The sequence below is a fragment of the Simochromis diagramma genome, unplaced genomic scaffold, assembly GCF_900408965.1.
Source record: "Simochromis diagramma unplaced genomic scaffold, fSimDia1.1 OVJJ01000351.1, whole genome shotgun sequence".
Taxonomy (NCBI): domain Eukaryota; kingdom Metazoa; phylum Chordata; class Actinopteri; order Cichliformes; family Cichlidae; genus Simochromis; species Simochromis diagramma.
In genome coordinates, this window is record NW_024387179.1 from 27,744 (window position 1) to 49,734 (window position 21,991).

Below are 21,991 nucleotides of genomic sequence, written 5' to 3' on the forward strand. Positions count from 1 at the left end.
TCCGACGTCTTTAATGGGAATTCAAAATCGCATGGCTCTGGACATGTTATTGGCTGAGAAGGGGGGCGTATGCGCGATGTTTGGAGACTTATGTTGCACCTTTATTCCCAACAATACTGCTCCGGACGGAACGGTCACGCGGGCGCTCGAGAATTTGAAATCGTTGTCTAGAACCATGCATGAGCAATCAGGCGTGAACTCGAGGCTGGGAGACTGGTTCACATCGGTGTTTGGGCAATGGAGAGGTGTGTTTATGTCTGCCATGTTTTCTCTTTTGGTTTTTCTAGGTTTGTTGCTGATCGGGTGTTGTCTCATTCCTCTGGTAAGGCAGGTGTTGGGTAATCTGGTGAGCAGGGCCATAGCTTCTGGTTCAGCTGGGTCAGCTGGTCCGGAACATATGATGCCTTTGCGAGAAGCCGCCTGGTCGGAGGAGTGACACAATATCTGGGTAAAGGTTGGCCTTTTTTTTCTAAAGGCCAAAGAGGAGGAGTGTGACCAGGAGATATTTTATTTTGTATTCTTATAATCAGTTATCCTTGATTAATCATTTACCATTGTTGAATCAGTTGACAGAATAATCTTTGAATCACATCTATGTTATTCTGAGCAAATATTAATGCACACAGATGATTAAAGTTGTTGCACTACATTGCAATCACACCAGTCCAGTTGGATTCGGGCCTGTCTGCGTTCAGTTCTGCACGTACGCCGGCCTGCGACTACATGCACGTACTTGTATAAGACACGCACGTTCACGTACACATTTAGTAATAATAGGAGGGTCGTCTGAGGACAGTTTTTCTGATAGATACACTTTCACAAAATGCACAATGTAATACACACTTGTTTTTCTTTTAAGACTAGCAGTTCATGTCTATATTAGGACAATGTTTGGAAGAGGAGGGCAATTGTTATCATTTCCAGTAAAGATCTAACTGTGATGTCATAATGGTAATATAAGGATGAAAAGCCTCCGCCCGGTGGAGATTGTTGATGCAAGACTGTTTTCCCCGCACTTCTGCGCAAAAGTGTGTAATAAAATCACTATTTTTGACACCTTACACGGACTCGGCTTGTTTTTCCTTCTTAACCAAACTGAACCAGACACAACAACATCCAAAACTAAAGATGTGATCGCTGCCTTTAGAAAATGTGCTGATGCACAAGATATCAGCTCCATTAAGGTGGAATGTGGCCGTGTTAGAAACATGTTGCAAGAAGTTTGAAGCTGAAACTGTGAAGCTGAGAGTGAAAGAGCTCCAGTGTCTGTCACAGGAAACTTTCTTATTTCCACACTGATGAAAGCATCAAGCTTTGATTTCCTGCTGCTTTTATTGAGTCACCCTGTGAAACTGAGCCACAGCTGAACCAGCATCCCTGTACAGCAGACACTTACAGCGCTTGGCTGCTTCCATTGAACCCTCTGCACAGAGCTTCAGTTTCCTCTTCTGGTCCCAAAGTGCAGAACAACAAGGTTTGAAACAGCTTCGTTCCAGCAGCATCAGCCACAGACATGCAGAGAGAATCCTTTGGTTGTGTTGTGCGTTTGCATATCTGCTGTCTGTGTTGCTTTGTGAGGACGGATCATCTACTGCAGCTCCAGATAAACAAGCTGCACCTGAACCTGGTAGCTTCACTTAGAAGACACTTGTGACGGGAACGTGTGAGAAGTTTTGTGCAGACAAGTGTGGATTTAGAGTGTGGGACGAGCTCTCCACAGTCTTTGTGGAGATCCACATTCTGCATACTGCCTGTGAGAAGCTGCAGACATTTGTCCTCCAAATCCACTGAGCAGCTGCTCGTGGTGGTATTAGCTTCATGTGTGCGTGTTAGCATGAAGCCTCGGTCACACTCTGCTGTGGACACGGTCACGGACAGCTGGACGCCTGATGGACGAGTCGTCCTTCCTGTTAAACTTCTTTGAGCATGAGAATAGCATGAGAAGCTCAGTGGACACTGTTCAGTGTTTTAACTCTCGCTTTCACTTCAGCTTCACCAACAACAGCACGAGCAGAGCAGCCCACTGCCTGCATGGCTGGGACAGCGCCCCCTGGTGACTGTAAACCACTACAACATGTAGACGGCCGTCTGCAGGCTGGATGTAGCACCACCGCAGAGACGTGCTGCAGCTCTGTTTAGTTACCCAGCTGACAGCAGAGGCTGTAGTTTACTGTTACCAACATGGAAACTGAAGCTTCATCAGCTGGAGCTACAGAGCTGGAGAACAAAGGAGACTGAGAGGCCAGAATGATGTGGGAGGAAACATCAAGAGCCTGTTTGAAAGGAGACACATGTGGATGCTGTGCCAGTCTGTGGTCTGTCAGAAGTCAGCTGAGTCACACTGCAAGAAGCTGCAGAATCTCAGAGGACATCAGCAAAACTAGAGAGATGATAGTGGACTACCGGAAACGACCAGTCAGGGAACACCAGCCCATCCACATCAACGGTGTCAAGGTCGAAAGGGTCAGCAGCTTCAAGTTCCTTGGAGTCAACATCACCGAGGACTTCTCCTGGACCCTTCACACAGACACTGGTATCAGGAAAGCTCGCCAGCGGCTTTACTTCCTGAGGAGGCTGAGGAAGTTTAGCATGAATGCCAACCTCACCTCAAATTTTTACAGGTGTGCAATTGAGAGCTTGCTGACGAGCTGCATCACAGTTTGGTACGGAAGCTGCTCTGCCAACAGCCGTAAATCACTACAGAGGGTGGTGAAGGCAGCAAAGCACATCACTGGCACGAGGCTTCCTGCCATTCAGGACATTTATCTCCAGCGATGCCTCCGTAAAGCACACAGCATCATCAAGGACCACAGCCACCCAGCACATCAGCTGTTCTCCTTGTTACCGTCTGGCAGACGTTACAGGAGTCTGTCTGCTCGGACTACAAGACTCAAAAACAGTTTTTACCACCAAGCCATACGACACCTCAACCACAACACTTAAACAAAACACAACACAGCACTCAGAAGCTACCCTGCAGCTTCACAAGTACTCTGTTTAATCTGCACTGGTCACTCCACTTTATTGTCATTGATATTTATATTTAAAAGTGCAATACTGTCATTTTCTGCTGCTCATTCCTGTGCAATATCCCATCTGCCCTCCCGTCATATTTCTTTTCAAGATTTTCTTATTTAATCACTAGTGTACATATATTTATATTTATAGATACATATATTTATATTTATAGATACATATATATATTTAGTCATCTTTTCTCTTTTACCATGTCTCTCTAATATTTTGCTCCTTACTATTTTTCTATTTTCTTTATTATTTTATTTTATTATATTTTCTCCTACTGTATCATGCTGCTGAGTGACTGCTGCTCGTCAAACACATTTCATTGCAATATTGACCCTGTGCTAACTTGCATATGACAAATAAAACTGAAAACTGAAAACTAATGAGAGCTGCTGGAATCATCTCGAGCAGCAGGAAATCACTGATGTTGTTTCTAACCAAAGATATGGGACTGAGCTCCGCTGAGCTCCTTCTACTTTCATCCAGATAGAAACTGCTACAGTCTGCTGATTATTGCTTTGCCTCCATCACACGAGCTCTTTATCCTGTTCTTCACTCTCATTGGTTCTTTGTCTGCTTGTTTTTACAACAGTAGTCTTCTGATTGGTCAAAGGAGACAATCAGCTGTGACTAAATGTAGCTCCTACAGCAGTGATGGGAATAACTACTGAAGCTAATCCAGTATCAAAGCTCAGGAATCAGCAGCTCCCACCTCGTTTTCTTTCAACAACTATTTTTAGCTGCTGTGTTTTTGTCTTTCTGCAGACCTCAGACATCCTGCTGCTCTGGACAACTTTTTCATTCTTTTTTATCATTATTTTGCTTTTCTTTTATTATTATGTTATATGTATTAATATGTGAAACACTTATTCTTTGTGTTTTTGCTTTGCTCCTGTCAAACTGCTTTAATAAAATCTGCTGCAGTCTAAACTGTGGACGTTCCCTTTTTAAGCCTTTGTGAAACAATAAAGGTTTAAATCTGAGTATTCATCTATGTTAGTGTTTAATGGGTGTAATAGGTTGCTTTTAGTGGTGGGTTTTTATAATCGATTTATCGATTAAAATCGATTCTGGCTTGGATAACGTAAAATCGATTAATTAAAATCCTGAATCTATTTTTTAATATAAATTTATTTTGCTTGAAATTCCAGAATTTCTGGTGAAATCTCACAAAATTTCAACAACAGCTAAGACAGTAAATGAGAGCAGGAACACGGATTCTGCACAAAGACTTAAACACACAGCGCAACCCGCAAATCAGAATCAGTGAGATGTCGCTTTTCTCACCCGATGGCACGGACACGGTCGGGGCTGAAAGCCGACAGCTCGCTGATTCTGATGTTTCGGCGGCTCCGCGCTTTGTGTTTAACCTGTTTGAACCTGCTTAGCTATACCATACCGTCACTGCCATTATATTATGCTGCTATCCTGTATATATCTTACTTACTATTGTTTGAATACTTGCGATTGTTTTATTGTACTTTTTATATTTTACATTTATATTTATTATTGAAACTTGCACCAAGGGAGTGGCACTCCAATTTCGTTGTACTCTGTACAATGACAATAAAGGCTATTCTATTCTATTCTATTACGTCCTTTTTACGCTGATTCTAAAGCTGTTAGTTTTATCTCTCTCCAAACAATATTGACTGAACCAGCAGCAAAAGAAGATCCAAACTACGCTTCACATAAACATCGTCATGAACTCACTCTGACTTTTGCTGTTTTGCTTCCACCAGGATAAAAATCACACTTCATGCACAGCTCTCTCTCTCTCTCTCTCTCTCTCTCACAGTTTCCCGTCTAAAAATCTGTTTTCTGCATTATTCGCTTGCTTGTTACGCACAAGTCTACCGTTGTTTACAGGCTGTTGGCCGCTGTTTTTTTCCTTTTACTCACTTCCAAAAACAAAACCTAATTTCTGCTGTTCAACAGGCTTCTGAACAAATTTAAACTTTTTAAAATTATGCAAAACGGCAAAACGCTGTGTTTGTAATAAAAACGGTGTAACTTTGCTCTGCTTCACTTCAGCAGCATCAGGTAATGTTTATGTGTTTTTGATCTACTGCAGAATATTTTTATAAAATCCCAGAACAGGAAAATCAGCTTCATGTTTTTCTGTGTTTTATCTTCAGCTACTTTGACACAAAGGCCTCTGCTGTGATGCTCACACCTTTGATAAAGTCTCGAAAGTGCCAGCTTCCTTTTTATAGATACAAAAATATGTAAATATACTGATCTGAATTATAATATTTCTGACTGTCTGAGGGAAAATTTCCCAGATTCCAATCGAATTGAATCGAATCGATTCTAGAAATCAGTGACGATACCCAGCCCTACTTTGAATTGTGTTACACAAAAATAAGCAAAGTTTTCACGCTGTTCAGGCAGAATCGAGCGTTGAAGAATGAATTCACACGTCAATAAACATTTTCATCAGCACAAGCAGGACAATGAAAGCAGGAAATACCCCAAACTGCCATTTCTCATTCTACAACTTCAACAACTGCACATGAATTATACTTCATACACAGACCCACAGTCTCTGATTGCTCTGAAATCTCACTGACAGCCAATAGAAATAAAGAAAAGTCCAGACTGACAGTCTCTGTGGGGTTTGGCAGTGAACTGCTCACGCTGCGTTCAAGTGCATCACAAACTATTGGAATTGGATCCAACTTTGTGAAGCAGATTTCTTCTCAGCTGCTGTTTTGAACATTTCCTCATGAACTGTATTAAACTCTGTAAATGAACTGAGAACTATTTCTACATTTGAAACTATGGATTCATTTTCCCGTTCACTTCTGTACGTTAGTGTATAAATGAATGTTAGACTGGACTCCATGGAAACACTTGGACTGGTCTCAGCTGCCTTCTTTCTGTAGTCATTCCAACAGAGTCCTTTCTCTTCTCCAGCTTCTGTTTGAAATCCTCTCACAGAGCCTGAATCCTGCTTTGCTGTCATGTTTGGGCCTGTGTTCGGCTGCTCTGTGTTCCTCTGCTTTAACACACACCTCACCACAGCAGCTGTGTGGGTCGTCTCTGTAGCAGCCCGATCAGCTTCTGATACATGAACATCGTCACAGCTCCTAACTTCACCTTTATTAGCTTTGACATTCATGTCTTTCTTTTCTCTCTCTCTGTTTCCACACAAGCTCAAAGTCTCTGCAGCCTGTTTTTATCTGCTACCATCAGATCTCCAACAGCCTCATTCACATCCCTCACACACTCTACAGCCTCATCAGTACTGACTTCATCTTCACTGACTGATGGAGCACAACATGAACCTGTGGAGGCTGAAAAGCTGTCCTGACAAACATCTCCCCGTCACCACTCCACTTCTGTCAGCCTTTAAATGAACCCTGCTCAAGTCTGTCACTTCTATTTGGAGCCAAGAGGAAAAAACTGTTATTCAGTCGTTTGGAAAGACACAACATTTCTGAAAGCACTCAAACTTCTTCACATTTCTCTTCAGACACATCCTGAACATTTAGGAACTAAAGGACGTTTCAAACATCAATCAAAGATCTGAAATATAGAAAAACAACAACAGCTGCAGTCAGTGAACTCACCTCAGAGTCTCCAGTCGACAGTTTGGACTCTCCAGTCCAGCACACAGAAGCTTCACTGCTGAATCCTGCAGCTTGTTGTTACTAATGTCCAGCTCTGTCAGATGGGAGGGGATGGACTTCAGGGCCGAGGCCACAACTTCACAGTGAGTCCCTGAGAGTCCACACTGAGTCAGTCTGTGATCACAGAAAATATAAAATGTGTTATTATAAAAGCAGAAATCTGCATTATAAACACAGACTGAATGTATATGAAGACAAAACAGAGTGAGGTCATAATCTGATGAACATCTGCTCTTCACATCTGTGCTTCAGCTCCTCTTACTGTGTTTGACATGACACAACGATTGAGTCTCTCTCAGACCTGCAGACTTTTAATGAGAATCTTTGTTTGGCTTTAATCTGCAGATGAAGGAGGAAGATGGCGTCACATTTAGGCTTCCATAATGTCCGCAGTCTGTCAGTGAGATCTGATCCAGAGTCAGAGTGAAGACACACATGTGGACTGTTTCCTGTCTTGAATCCAGAACATTTTGAATGAGCTCAGCTCAGTGAAGAGTTCCAGCTGGAAAGATGATCTCTGTTTGCTACCTGCTGCTGTCAGGTACGACTGTTCACGTCCACACTCAGGAAAAATCTGCTGACTGTCACCAAACGGAGCAGAAATCTCATCACTGGACAAAAATGATGAATGAACTCAGAGCTGCTGATATCACATCTGATTTCAGGGGAACTAAACACAGAAATGATTGGCTCGTTTTAGCTTTCTGAGCCATTAGTCTGCAGGTTTATCACTAGTTGGCAGAAACAGACTTGTATTAATGTTCAGCGCTTCAGTGTTTATGACTCCAGATCCAGGTGACAGCAAGTCAAAATGATGCTACCTGTCTGTGTCCAGCAGCAGCCTTTGAATATTGTTATAAACTCACATGGATCAGTTTGTCTTGGATTGGTTTGTAAAGTTCTAATTCATTTATATTCATCAACTCTAAATGAAAAATGTTTTTCTTCTTCTATGTTTATTATTAGAGTAACAAATTCTTATAGTTTCCTGTTGTTGAGAATTTCAGTGTAAAACCACTCGGACCTGTGCATCACTGCACACTGTGAAAGTATTACTGCAGTTTAATCTATAATCCTAATCAGAGTGTTTACTGGACTGTAGTCAGACCTCCGTTATACCAAAGGAAACACTGAACGTCTTCAAAGTCACAATAAATTTATAATAAATGCTAATAAATACTGGAGTGTTAGAAAAGATGCTTCCAGCGTGTTTGTCTTTGATAGGGTTTATTCTGTTCGTCTACAGTCTGACCACTTGGGGGCGCTTTTGTCTCTCTTGCTCTGAGCCTTGGGTTTATTCAAACTGATTTTAATAAACTATTTTCTGCAAGTTGAAGCTTCATCTCCATCTCCAGTGGTTGTTGCATATTTTATGACTATATTAGTAACAGTCAGAGAGTTTAGAGTAAATTAGATCTTCACGTTTGATTTTTGACACAACATAAATGGTGAGCCAGTGTCAGAGGAAGTGACAGCATCCACCGAGGACCGGGGGGAGTGGGAGGACTGGGGGACCAGGCCAACAAAAAGGTGATCACTGATACAGGTCAGCAAACATTTGCTCATTTGGTGTCTTAGAGCAGACTCCGCCCAGCTTTGTCGTCCATGGTTGCTCTTTCAAAGGAATCTAGTTACATATTATTTTACTTAATGATCTACTGACACCACTGACTATGCAGGACAACCCCACGTCTGGAGCCAGTGCACATGTGCAGTTCAATTCCTGGGCAGGTTCTGAAGATGGCCGAGCTGTCGAGGACAAAGTTACTAATGTGACGCTAATGTGTTTAATCAAGATCTTCATAACTATGTGGAGCACAGTGCACACACCCCTGCATGTTCTATAAGCCAATAGGAGGACGTCCTGTTTTTGGCACACAAAAGTTTCTCAGGTTTTGATTACAAAACAAGCAACAGGCCAAAATTATTTATAGATTTAGACACAATAATAGATTCCTCCCAAATCTGAGGAACTCTGAAACTCAGGCATTAATAATTAATAACATTTTTCAAAGCTTATCATTTGGACATATACAAATTACCCTCCTTGGGATTATGAGGTCCTCACAAAAATGAATATTCGCTGTCACAGTCTGTAAATTTATCCAAGTCACAGGAAGCATTTTCAAATAAGTCCTAATCAGTCCAAGAAAAACAGTCTTGAAGGGTCTGGATGGACTCGCTGACCACAGCAGAACCAGCACTGAGGTTTAGTTCTCTTTAAGACAGATTTCATGACGGGAACCAAATAAAACACATTTCAGTCAAACATGCCACAGAGAGCTCTACAGAAAGATTTATTAGGTTCCTTGATGGAGCCATAACAAACGTCAGCGAGCGACCTCCCAACTGTACATTCATTAAAATGACAAAATAAACTGGGAGCGTCTGGTGTGACGTTACTGTGGTCTGAGTGGCGACTTCCACATTCGCCCTCAGTTGAACGTACACATCAGTAACAAGGATCTGTGGAAACTCTCTTGGTAAGTAAAAAGGATGCAGGGAGGCGGATCGAAGTTCAACCTCAGCGGTGATTCCCTCACCACCACTTTATCACCAGCTCTCTTTATTTTAAAGACAGAGACCCTCACACTGGGCTTCACTAGTTACTGCTGGGTCTCTGTTATACAGAAGGCCCATACCACATTAAGGAAAAAATAATGTCCTTAATTTCAACATTAAAGGTGAAAATGACTTTGAGAATAAAGAAGAACTGTGGAGATTTGCTGTTTCAGGACAAAGTGCCACAGCTGCTGTACTCTCTGAGTCAGTGAAACTTCAGCAGTGGTGTTAGCTAAAGAAGGGAAATGATTCCTGTTACACATCCATGTGTTATATAAACACAGTGCGGTGAAAAGTATAAAGATGCTGAAAGGATGGTGCAGAAAGCTGAAAAACACAAATCTGGAAGATTTGTACAAAATCAAATGTCTTGTAATGGACGGATGCGAGGTTATCGATGGTTCCACCTTCGTACAATAAAGAGGATGGATGCTGCAAAACTGGATGATGAAATATTGGTTCAGCACTTTGTTTGAAAGCGCTTTATAAATAAAGTTATTATCATTATCATAAGACGGTGGATCACTTTGTTTCACCAACTCATCTAAACAAAGCGTTTTGTAGAGGGGACAGCAAACCTGGCAGTTTGTCTTGAAACAACAAATCTCCACATTTCAACTTTTTTCTCCAAATACAAATTTGACTTTAACCTCGACTTTATCTTAAAATGATCGGGAATATTTTTCTTACCGTGGTCCTAAAACTCGGCCTTACTCCGTTTCCATCGGAGCAATAAGGTCGGCTTTCTTGTGCTCCACGGTAAACCTGTTCACCTGTTCTTCCTGCTGTGAGTCGTCCCTGTCAGAGCCTCGTCTTTATGACTTGGTGATGCTGTGGTGTGTTCGTGACCTCACACGCTGTTTGTGTGACTTTTTTTTTTTTTATAAAGGGGCGGAGCCACGAGAGGTGACTGTTTAAAAAGAATGACCTGCAGTGACCTTTGACTCTAATTTTGGATGTATGCTGGCACACTGCCGTCCATCTCAGCTCTGTGAGCTGAATCATGTGCTAACGGCTGTCTAAATGACTCGGGTAAAGTTTGTAGCATGCGTGCTTGTTGTTTTTGTCTGCTTCCACTTGTCTTTGCACTAGGATGATGTTCCCACTAGTGCTGTCAGCGTTAATCTCGTTAAAATGACGTTAACGCCATAACACGGCAAATCTCCGTTAACGAGTTAAGCGGATCGCCCCGAACGCACTAGTTCCCACCAATTGAGCATTGCGTGGCACATCCGACATACTGTTTTACTTTTGTCCATGACGCGCTTACCTTCAGGATCATGCTTCACATGAAAACCAAGATAGTTCCAAACGCCAGATCTGAATGAGGGTGGGGGAGGTTCCATTTCGGGTAGCGTTGAGGCAGTTGCCATGTTGCAACGAGCTTAGCTTCAGTCTCGCTAGCTTGCACTGCGCTCAGTGGATCTGCGCTCAACAGTGCAGCCTAGGTGGAGTAGTCGATTTTGTATTGTTCGATACATATGCGTACCGAACCGAAAGCACTGTATCAAACGGTTCAATACGATACATGTATTGTTGCACCCCTAGTGTTCTGATAAGCATGAAAACAACTCTTCACTGTGAACTAGGCAGCAATGATTAGTCGACTGGTCACAATTACATCGACTATCAAAATGTTCGACAATTAATTTAATCGACGTGTCGTTTGAAGCTTTGTAAGATCCTGAAAGACGCAGAAATAAGTAGAATTTAAGAGTGTAATAACAGACTGAAACAGAAGATGGCAGCACTGCATGTACAAGGATGCCAGCTGCTGTTAGTCTGGAAGCATTTTGAGAAAATAAAAGAGAAAAATGTCAATGTTAAATCTGCAAAATGAACTTTCCTTCCACGGCAGTACGATGGTGATGCACGAGAATCTGAAAAGGAAGCACGCCGTGGCTTCTGAGGACGAAGTGCTACAGTCTGGTAAGCTAATTACCTAGTTAGCTGCTAACATTAGCGTAAACAACGAACTGCTTACTCATAGCTGTAAATGCTACATTACAGTACTGCTAAAAAAATATGTTTGTCTTCAATGCACGACTTTTGTTACCAAGCCAACAACATCCACACCTCGGCACACATTTTGGGGGCCTTTCTGTTTGTTGCTACAATCTGCAAATTTCATTAAAAGTTTAATAAACTATCATCTGGTCTTTATTGTTAGTTAGCACATACCTTAAAAACGCTAAGCTGTAAGCTAATGATAGTTATATAACAGCAGACGCATGCTGGTGTGTGTTTTACGTCCAATGGATGCAGGATCTGTTAAGTCGACTATCAACATAATCGTTTGTGGCAGCCCTAGTGTGACCTGAAATAAGAAATGATTGCCGTTTATGACTGAGTAACTAAGCTATCACTAACTAATAATATTAATGATCACATCTGGACTCACCGAGCCTTTCTGCAGTTCCTTACAGCTGGAATCAGTCTCTGTCGTCCCTCAGCTGATGTTTTGTACTTCTGCAGGTCCAACTCATCCAGAACCTCCTCTGACATCTGCAGCATGAAGGCCAGAGCTGAGCAGTGAATCTCAGAGAGTTTCTTTGATTTGTTCTCTGACTTCAGGAACTCTTGGATCTCCTGAGATAATAAGATGTCATTCATCTCCATCAGACAGTGGAAGATGTTGATGCTTCTGTCAGGAGAGGATTTTGTCTTCCTTTCTTTTAGATTCTTGATGACTCTCTGGATGGTTTCTGGACTGTTCTCTGTCTGACCCAGCAGACCTCCTAAAAGTCTCTGGTTGGACTCCAGACAGAGGCCATGAAGGAAGCGAACAAACAGGTCCAGACGACCATTTTTACTCCTGAAGGATTTTATTAGTGTTTCCATCAAAAAATCATCCAGAGATGACTCGTTGTATTTTCTTCCCAGGAAGTCCTTCAGCACCTCTGACTTCCTGTTGGTGAAACAGTGGAACATGTAGACTGCAGCCAGAAACTCCTGGATGCTCAGATGAACAAAGCAGTAGGCTGGTTTCTGGAAGATCACACACTCTCTTTTGAAGATCTCTGTACAAACTCCTGAGTACACCGAGGCCTCTGTCACATCCAGACCACACTGCTCCAGGTCTTCTTGGTAGAACATGATGTTTCCTTTCTCCAGATGTTCAAACGCCAGCCTCCCCAGCTTCAGAAGAACTTCCCTGTCAGCCTCCGTCAGCTCCTGTGGACTCGTCTCATGTCCCTCGTGGTACTTGTTCTTCTTCCTCTTTGTCTGAACCAGCAGGAAGTGTGAGTACATGTCAGTCAGGGTCTTGGGCAGCTCTCCTCTCTGCTCTGTAGTCAACATGTGCTCCAGAACTGTAGCAGTGATCCAGCAGAAGACTGGGATTCTACACATGATGTGGAGGCTCCTGGATGTCTTCATGTGGGAGATGATTCTGCTGGACAGCTCTTCATCACTGAATCTCCTCCTGAAGTACTCCTCCTTCTGGGCGTCAGTGAAGCCTCGTACTTCTGTTAGCCTGTCAACACATGTAGGAGGGATCTGATTGGCCGCTGCAGGTCGGGAAGTTATCCAGACGAAAGCCGAGGGAAGCAGATTCCCCTGGATGAGGTTTGTCAGCAGCTGGCTGACTGATGACTTCTGTGTGACATCAGACAGCAGCTTCCTGTTGGTGAAATCCAATGAAAGTCTGCTTTCATCCAGGCCGTCAAAGATGAACAAAAGCTGAGAGACAGCCAGCTTCTCTGCTGTGACCTTCTGTAATGTTGGATGGAAAACATGGAGCAGCTCCAGAAGACTGTACTGCTCATCTCTGATCAGGTTCAGCTCCCTGAATGAAAGCAGAACCACCACACTGACATGTTGGTTCTCCAAGCCCTCTGCCCAGTCCAGAGTGAACTTCTGCACTGAGAAGGTTTTTCCAACACCAGCCACGCCGTTGGTCAGAACCACTCTGATGGGTCTCTGTTGGTCAGCTAAGGCTTTAAAGATGTCCTGGCACCTGATTGGAGTGTCATGGAGGGCGTCCATCTTGGAAGCTGTCTCCAGCTGCCTCACCTCATGTTGGCTATGAACCTCTTCACTCTGTCCCTCTGTGATGTAGAGCTCAGTGTAGATCCTGTTGAGGAGGGTTCTACTTCCTCTTTCATCACTTCCTTCAGTCACACGTTCACATCTCCTCCTCAGACTGATCTTATGTTCATCTAAAACCTCCTGCAGACCAACATCTGCTGAAAGAAAGAAAAACAGAAAGAAAACTCTTCAATGTCTGAACAACAACAAGAAGTCCAGTTTTCAGAAATGAGTCCATCAGCAGACAGATGTTCAGTCTTACTTTGTACACAGCTGCTCTGACTGGCTGTCTGCAGTCCAGCTCTGGTTCTGGATCTTTCTCCACACTGGGGACAGGACCAGTCTCCTGATGAAGCAGACTGGTCCCAGTATGAGCAGATGCACTGTCTGCAGAACCAGTGTCCACAGCTGGTAGAGACTGGATCCTTCAGGACGTCCTGACACAAAGCACAGCAGGACAGCTGCTCCTCCTCACAGACACCACTCCTCTTCCTCTTCCTCCCTCTGTGAACACATTTCTTTATCACTAAAATCATTGACTGTCAGTGACAAACATCCAGATTTGATGACACTGTGCAGAAGCTCTGATGGTCACAGAGAAAAGTCAAAGTGGAGAAACTTGTGTTTGACTTCAGAATCCAAGTTTCCTTTGCTGTTCCTGCCTGTCTTATTAAACACAGAGTGATCAGCCTACAAACTCCACAGTAAAAGCCTTCATCACAGAGCTGATTATGTCCTTCACTGGATGTACTGGAAGTTTGGGATCCATCACTTTCAACTGACCTTTGACCTCCTCTAAAAACTGTGGTGGAGCAGCGGTGTCACATTCAGAGCTTTCAGCTTTATTTTGAAAGAGTTCAGTCATCAGGAAGTGAACTTCTTGGTTCTGATTTCCTTTCTATTATTTTACAGAAGTGAAGAAGAAGAACTAAAAGCTTTGAAATGATCTGAGTGATATTTTTGAACATTGCCACCAAATTGAGTTCAGCCTCCAGCAGTAACTTTGTTTCATGATGCCTCCCTGATGATGTGATGTTTGATTACAAACCTGTTTATGTGTTAGACATTAATCACATGAACACAGGCAGAAAAAAGAAGCCAATGAAACAAATGACAGAAACGTGTTCATTCACTGCCATGATCCATATTTTCTATGTACAGATGTTTGTAAAGAACACGTGTGCAGCGCTTTGTTCTGAGTATCTGCTGTCAGCACACAGTGCAGCAATAACTACAACCACACGTTTCTGTAGATCCTGAACATCAGCCTGGAGGAATCTGACCTCAGGTCTGCACACAGAGGAGCTTCACCTCTGGGATGATGCTGGCTTCAGCTCCTTCTACAATCAGGCAGAAGCTTCTGCACCATCAGGACACAAACAGAGAGGAGCTTCTATCCTCAGACCATCCAAGTCCTAAATCAGAACATGCTCCCCTCATAGCATCACCATCAGGGTTTAAACAGGACCTTACATCATGTTCTTGTCTCACTGTCATATTTCAGATCATGTCTGATTCATTATGACGTCACACGCTGCTACACTGATCCTGCTGCTTCATTACTGCTGATATTACTCTGCTCACTCTGTTCAGTTACTCTGTTTACATCACTTTGCTCATTTGCTTTGTTCTGCTTGCACTGCTCTGTCAGTACATGCTGTGCTAATGTGGCACAAAGCACTTTAACATTACATCTGCACAATGTTTCATTATTTCATTTAATGATTGTTTATAATGTTTTGTCCAGTCACAGGAGCAGCTCAGCACATTTCACTGTGTTGTACGTGTATGACGATGCCTGTGACAAATAAACAGCCTCGGACTCTTCAATCTTCTGCATTTCTTTGGAGATCAGCTCAGTGGCCTGTTGAGACCATCTTTCTCTTTCTGATGACTCAGTTCAGATTATTATCCTGATACTTTCTTTTAAAATGTGATGAAATCATTTATCTGATGTTCTGACACAAATACACCAAAACAATCCCAAACAGCATAAACCACCACGTTACACACAGTGTAATAAAAATACAGGCAACTACAAATAAAAACACTTTAAAAATATAAACTAAAATTACAAAGTGGTCACAGAATTTCAAACACCCGTAAATGAGTCAGCAGCTCTCTTACATGGTCAGCTGAGCTCCATGATTGAAGAACATTGTTGCTGCAGGTTCATCACTGAAGCCTGGAGGTTTGTTTTTGGACCAGTCACTCCTCACAGACACACAGCTGGATGCTGGAGACTGTGACCTCTGACCTCTGCAAATACAACCACATTGCATTCATTTCACATCAATTAGTACACCACAAAAGGCATGCAAGAAACACAGTATGAAGGCAAACTTCTGGCTTCAATAACATTCAACAGGTCAGGTGGAAACTTTTCTCAGATTTGATTCATGTTTTTATAGAACGATCCAGCTAAAAAAAATATACCATTAGGTCAGAGGTCAGCAACCTTTAGGACCCAAAGAGCCATTTGGAGCCAGTTTCCACGCAAAAGAAAACACTGGCAGCCACAAATACTTTTTGACGTCTAGAATGAAGATAACACTGTAATACTGTTTTTTACCTTTATGCTTTGTGTGAACAACTAAGGTGTGTTGCTTATGAAATCCATGAAGTGCTACAGAGAAAATTACATGTTATTTATGTGTAACCCCTATAGACATGGTTACTAGTATTTTCTTGTTTTTACCTGGTATTATTATTTCCGACACCCCTTGAACACACTTTGATTTTCCGTAGTTCGGTGAATGCAACAAAAGCACGTTGCTGCATTAAGGTAGGCAAAACGGAGCAAGACACCCGAGAGCAATTAACAAGCTACACAGTGAGTCTTTTGGTATAAAATAAGTGTTATAAAGTATTTTCAACAGTCTCTAACTTAAAGTTATGTACTTTTCAGAGGCCTTTATGTGTTTTACTCTCAACCAAAACCAGGCAGAGCGTGTATTTGTTTCTTGGGAATTCCGGTGAGTTACTAGAGATGATAAGTTAGCAGGAAAACTTGTGCTAATTTTACATGTGGTAAACACTGCAACAGTGCGAATTCTGTATTGTCTAAAAAAAAAAAAGCTAAAACCAGTCGGAGTACTTGAATTGTGTGTGAAATGGAATGTCGTATTTTATTTTATTGTCTATTTGATTGGGCATCTTCACAGATGCGCAAAACTAATGCAGGATGCACTTTTCTTTTAGCCATAAATGTTGTTCAGTGTTTTTCTGCACTTTGTCATTTCAGTTATAGGTTAATACTAGGGGTGCAACGATACATAAAATTCACGGTTCGGTTCGGTTCGATACTTTGGTGTCACGGTTCGATATTTTTTCGATACAAAAAATGTTCATGCATTTTTAATTTGTCATTTATTAAAATTATAAATATATATTTTAACTCAAAAGTACAGTTTTTAAATTTAACCCTAACCCTTGTGCGTGTTTTTTATTTTGACAGCGAATGCGCACCTGCGGACCACTTATGTGCAGCCCTGGTTATTTAGCTCGTCATATTGCAGCCACAGAAATTCTTTTGTCCATGAAACCATAAAGCTGCACTTTCTTTTTGCCTTATAGTCTGATTTGTCATAACTTCTCCGTTTTGTGGTAAGCTTTTCTTTGGCTGTCACTTCTTCACCCTGACCTGTCTTATTTGGCTCAGCAGAACTGAAATGCTTTTACACGCTCACTCACATAAGCTCAGCGATTCTCTGCGCGATCAACCTCTCACATGTTTAAGCTTGCTGTGGGAGATTTCACTTGTCATGTTTGCATAGTAAGCTAACGATTAATAAGACGATGTCAGAGGAATTGGTGCACAAATTATCATCACTCACAGATCAGTGCTGTCGCTCTCTATACACAGTTCGCACGATTGCAAAGTGAAAGCAAAAAAACAAGCGCAAATTCAAACGCGACTTCAATATGTCACATATTGACAGTGGCTCACCGATGCCAATGACATAATTACCCAGCTACATTTCTGAAAGAATGCAAAAGCATTGACATATATTTTTCCTACAATAGCCCGACGGGCAGGGAAGAGATAGATTTTGGTAGCCCGACTGAAAAAATCGCTAGCTCCGGGACGTCGGGCTAGCGATATTGCAAGCCCTGTATCTGATTGAGGAATCACTCATCTTTGGAAAAGAGAGTTTATTACAGAGAAATGGCTCTTTCCAAAATAAAAGCTATACTATCCGCTTCTTCTGGGCTATATTCTCAGCAGCATAAGGAGAATCATGTGCTAACAGCTGTCTAAATGACTCGGCTAAAGTTAGTAGCATGCTTGTTGTTTTTGTCTTTGCACTAGGATGATGTCGGCGTAAATGTGCAGTCATATTCGTTGTGTTCCCACTAGTGCTTTCAGGTTAATCTCGTTGAAATGACCTTAACGCCACAACACGGCAAATCTCCGTTAACGAGCTACCGCCGATCGCTCCGTGCATGGGGCTAGACGGCAAACACGTTAACGAGCTAACTGCGCTAACACACTAGTTCACACCAATGTAATTGAGCATTGCATGGCACATAGTGATGGGACGTTCTGTATCGAGGCTTCGGAGCGTGTGTCGAGTAATGGAGGGGGCGTTTCCGCGAAGCGCGTATCGAGGCTTGCTTCATTTATGGGAGGAGCTGAAAATGATGACGTCCGAAGCCTCGCTGCCCGGCTGTACCACGTGACTGGTTCATGAAGTGGTTCGAACTTTGCCGCGAGATATGACAGCGATATAAACCCCTCAGACTTCATTCAAAAATGTGGGTGTTTGATGGAGAGTTGCGGTTAGTGAGAGTTTGGAGACCGTTTGGAGGTTTAGGAGAGTGAGGAGAGAAAGTCAGGAGAGAATGGAGCCAGCTAAGAAGAGGAGGATGTCCTCCCCTGTGTGGGAACATTTTGATCTTATTCCTCCCAACAAGGTATGTACATTTCTACAGAAGATGTATTTTCATGATACTGATGGTGCAATACAATTTATGTTGAGCTGTCTTTACTTTTGTACAAGGTGAAGTGTTTGCTATGTGCCAGGGAGCTGGGATATAACAACAACACCTCATCCATGCTTAGGCACTACAGAGCTTTGCATGAGAATAAGGGGAACACCGATTGTGGAGCAAGACTAGGTGAGCCATCGAATACAATGATAATATAGCATGCAGTAATGTTACTAAATGATATAACAATATTATACAGCTATTATAAGTTACGTGTGTGATATTTATATTTGTGCTTTGTTTTTATTGTCTTTCCTCAGGAGAACAATCTCAAATAGATGAAGACCTGGTCAGCATGGTGATTGAGGACTCCCAGCCATTTAGCATTGTGGAGGACAAAGGATTCAAAAGATTTGTTAAATCATTAAATCCTAGCTATGTTCTCCCCACTAAAAAGGTCATAAAAGCAGTGAAAATTTAGTTTTTACAGAATAAAATGTGAACAGGCAGGACTGAGGCTCAAAGCCTCAGTGTGTAGCTGTCCATACCTCAACGTTACAAAAGCACAACTACTGTCCACACCCCAACCACACCTCACCTCACAGTAAATGATCATTTCCATTTCAAGCATTTCCAAATAATCATTTCCCATACTGCCACTATAAATATACACAGTATGCTGCCATCACTACAATATACATGTTTTACACACTCCTTTTGTTGTTGACATTTACAGGCTGTGTGCAAAATGCCACACTCTTCAAATTCATGCCAGCTATTATTTTTACGTCCAGTAGGTGTCCTGCTAGAGCAAATGAAGCTTCATGAAGCTTCGCGTTGGAGTGAACCAATTGGATGAAAAGCTTCAGTGCTTCATGGGGCTTCATCTGCCCATCACTAATGGCACATCCAACATACTGTTTTACTTTAGTCCATTACTTTAGTCGCTTACCTTCAGGGTCATACGTCACATGAAAACCAAAATAATTCCAAACGCCAGATCTGAATGAGGTTCAATTTGCCTGTTGCAAGTAGAGCTTAACTTCTGTCTCGCTAGCTTGCCCTGCTCTCTTCCTTCTGACTATGCTGTCTGTGTTGAGCGCTCAGTGGATCTGCGCTCGACAGTGCAGCCTAGGCGGAGTAGTCGAACACAGATTCACTGAGCGCTCAACACAGACAGCATCGTCAGAAGGAAAATTGATAAAATAAATTACAAATGTTGTATTGTTCGATACATATGCGTACCGAACCGAAAGCACTGTATCGAACGGTTCAATATCGATATGAATATCGTTGCACCCCTAGTTAATACATGTAAATAAGTTATTTAAAACTAGTTACGTTACAAACATTTCATGATGTGATTACATATGCCTTAAAAAGGGGTATATAAATACAATTGATTGTAATGCTGTAAAGCAATACAAATGGAATTCATAGAGACAGAACAATGTTAAAACAACAGTGTACTTGATTTTGAAAACTTTATGAGATCTCATTTTATTTAGAAAAACTGTTAAGAACTATTTTGTTTATTGCTCTGTACTGTATGTGCAGACTGGTTTTTTGTGATCCTGGATCTGAAGTGGTTCTGGATATGGATGGCGAGCCAGACCCTGTGAAAACTCTTGGCGAATCCAAAAGCAGTGTGGCCAGCTGTTCTGGATGCAGGAGTAGAGCTACAGTCTGAATTACTTCGAATCGCAGGATTTCAGATAAGCAAGAGCAAAAACTGCTTACTTGATACGGATTGTTTCTCTGGGAAACAGTTGAACTCCCAATATCCTGCTCATCAGGAGTCAGGTCTAAAGAGACTACTTATTTTATTTTATTTTGTTGTTATTTTCAAAAGAGCGCTCTTCTCTGTTGATCTTCTGTTAATTTTCTATGCTGTTTACATTGGGTTATTGCACCACTGTAACATTGTAATAAATCTGCCGGCTGTTCAACACTCAATTCTCTCAAATTTATTTTACTCCTCTCGAATCTAGTCTATAAGTTTAACCCTACTATACTAAGCAGGTGTTACATATGTAATGAACACATTTGAACTCTTACAGAAATATAACCAAAGGAAAGACACCCAGCTGAACTAAAATGATGTAGCAAACAAAAGCTGCTGTGAGCCGCCACCCTTATATCTCCTTTGGGCTTTTGGAGCCTTGACCTGACTTTTAAAAAATAATTGGAAAAAAAGCTCTATGCTGCTGAAAGATGACAAATAGATATTTGCAAAATTCTGCCTAAATATGTATTTTACCTGGTTAATGTGTGTGGCGGGGCGTGGTCTGCAGCGCCGCTGCAGGGGAGGCGGACGCACCTGAGCGGCACCCGCAATCACGCCTCGCCGCCTTAACGTCTGTGCTGTTGTGTTGGTGTGTGTCGGGCTGTGAGCTGCAAAGCTACAGCCGGCTGTGTGCGTACAGCAACCGTGTGTGAAAAGCGGTCAATAAAGAGAAGCTGAAAAGCGTGTTCATGCAAACATCGTCGGGTCTGCCGTGATATGTTTACAACGGGACTTCTGCTCCTGAACCTCTGCACACAGCGTCTGCAGGTCGGGGCTGTACGAAGTCACTTTCATCTTTACAGGACTGTAAGCTGTCGTCTGTGAGGCGTGAGCGGTGTTTGTTTTTAACATAGTTCACGGTGGAGAACAGCTGCTGACATAATGTGGATCCAAAGGTCCATAATTGGCCTACCTGGGGCTGAAAGTCTCGATAAATGCACGGCGTTTCGGCGGGTACACCGGCTTCCGCGAGTGTGACGCTTAATTGAACGATGAAAAAATAAAAAAATATAATTTTATTTTTATATTTCAATATCACAATAATCTTCCAATTTAGAACTACAAGTTAAAAAAGAACATAAATAAAATACACTTCAGCTAAATACTTCTAATTTATTTTCCCAAACCACGAGGAGCCGCACTGTAAGGACTAAAGAGCCGCAGGTTGCCGACCCCTGCATTAGTGTTAGTCAAAGTTGCAACTGAACTGAAAAACTAAATCACTTTGTTTCTACTTCCGGCGCCCCCCGTGTGCGGCAGCCTGTTACAGCAGCTCTGCTCATTCTGAGTTTCTTTCTTTCTTATCTTTTTTCTCGTTAATTTTTTATAACTAACGTATTAGTAATTAGACTCTGCAACCATGTTCTACCGCTTTGTGCTAGTCCTGGTCGTTTTTCTCAGTTTATTTCTACTTTTTTCACCCGTGTCTGGGGACCCAGAGCAGAGATCCTTTGTTTACAGTAAGGACCAGCTGTTAGCGCTGCGTCCTGCAGCGGTACTGCCGACGGACAGACCCGATATTCCCAGCGAGCTGAGGAGGAAAAGACGGGGGTGTCGTGCTGGGAAGGAGCGCCGTCGCCCGAGAAGGAGACGTTATCGACCATCTCTTCCTTCTGTAATTATTGGAAACGTAAGATCTTTGCCCAATAAGATGGATGAACTCATGTCGCTAACCTGGTCACAGAGGGAGTACCGGCAATGTAGCATCATGATGCTAACGGAGTCGTGGCTAACATCGCTAACTCCGGACACAAGCGTGACACTACCGGGATTCCAGCTGCTGCGAGCGGACAGGACCAGAGACAGCGGTAAGAGGAAAGGAGGGGGACTGGCAGTTTTTGTGAACGACAGATGGTGTAACCCTGGGCACATCACTGTAAAAGAGCAACTCTGCAGCAGAGACATTGAGCTGTTAGCCGTTAGCATGCGTCCGTACTACCTGCCCCGGGAGTTCTCGCATGTTATCGCGATAACCCCTCGGCCAACGCGGATGCAGCCTGTGACTCTCTCCACTCTGTGGTCA

At 42.5% G+C, this 21,991-nt stretch overlaps 1 protein-coding gene and 1 long non-coding RNA gene across 10 annotated transcripts in view; one reads left to right on the forward strand and one right to left on the reverse strand.

Annotated features, from left to right (window-relative positions):
- Positions 1-5,293: 5,293 nt before the first annotated feature.
- Positions 5,294-21,991, reverse strand: part of LOC120745011 (protein NLRC3-like) — a 206,014-nt gene continuing 189,316 nt past the window's right edge. For 5 of the 9 annotated variants that reach the window (XM_040049627.1, XM_040049632.1, XM_040049625.1 and 2 more), the window contains 5 exons: positions 15,378-15,509; positions 13,513-13,754; positions 11,623-13,408; positions 6,600-6,773; positions 6,161-6,408 (listed from right to left, as the gene is read on the reverse strand). In XM_040049627.1, the coding sequence (XP_039905561.1) occupies positions 6,372-6,408; positions 6,600-6,773; positions 11,623-13,408; positions 13,513-13,754; positions 15,378-15,509 (2,371 nt within the window). In that variant the 3' untranslated portion in view covers positions 6,161-6,371. Of the gene's footprint in view, positions 6,409-6,555; positions 6,774-11,622; positions 13,409-13,512; positions 13,755-15,377; positions 15,510-21,991 lie in introns of all 9 variants that reach the window. The other 4 variants (XM_040049630.1, XM_040049633.1, XM_040049629.1 and 1 more) reach the window with 4 other exon arrangements.
- Positions 16,016-20,138, forward strand: LOC120745019. Its single transcript, XR_005698531.1, has 3 exons — positions 16,016-16,083; positions 16,159-16,225; positions 19,740-20,138. It is a non-coding gene; the product is annotated as an uncharacterized LOC120745019 (long non-coding RNA).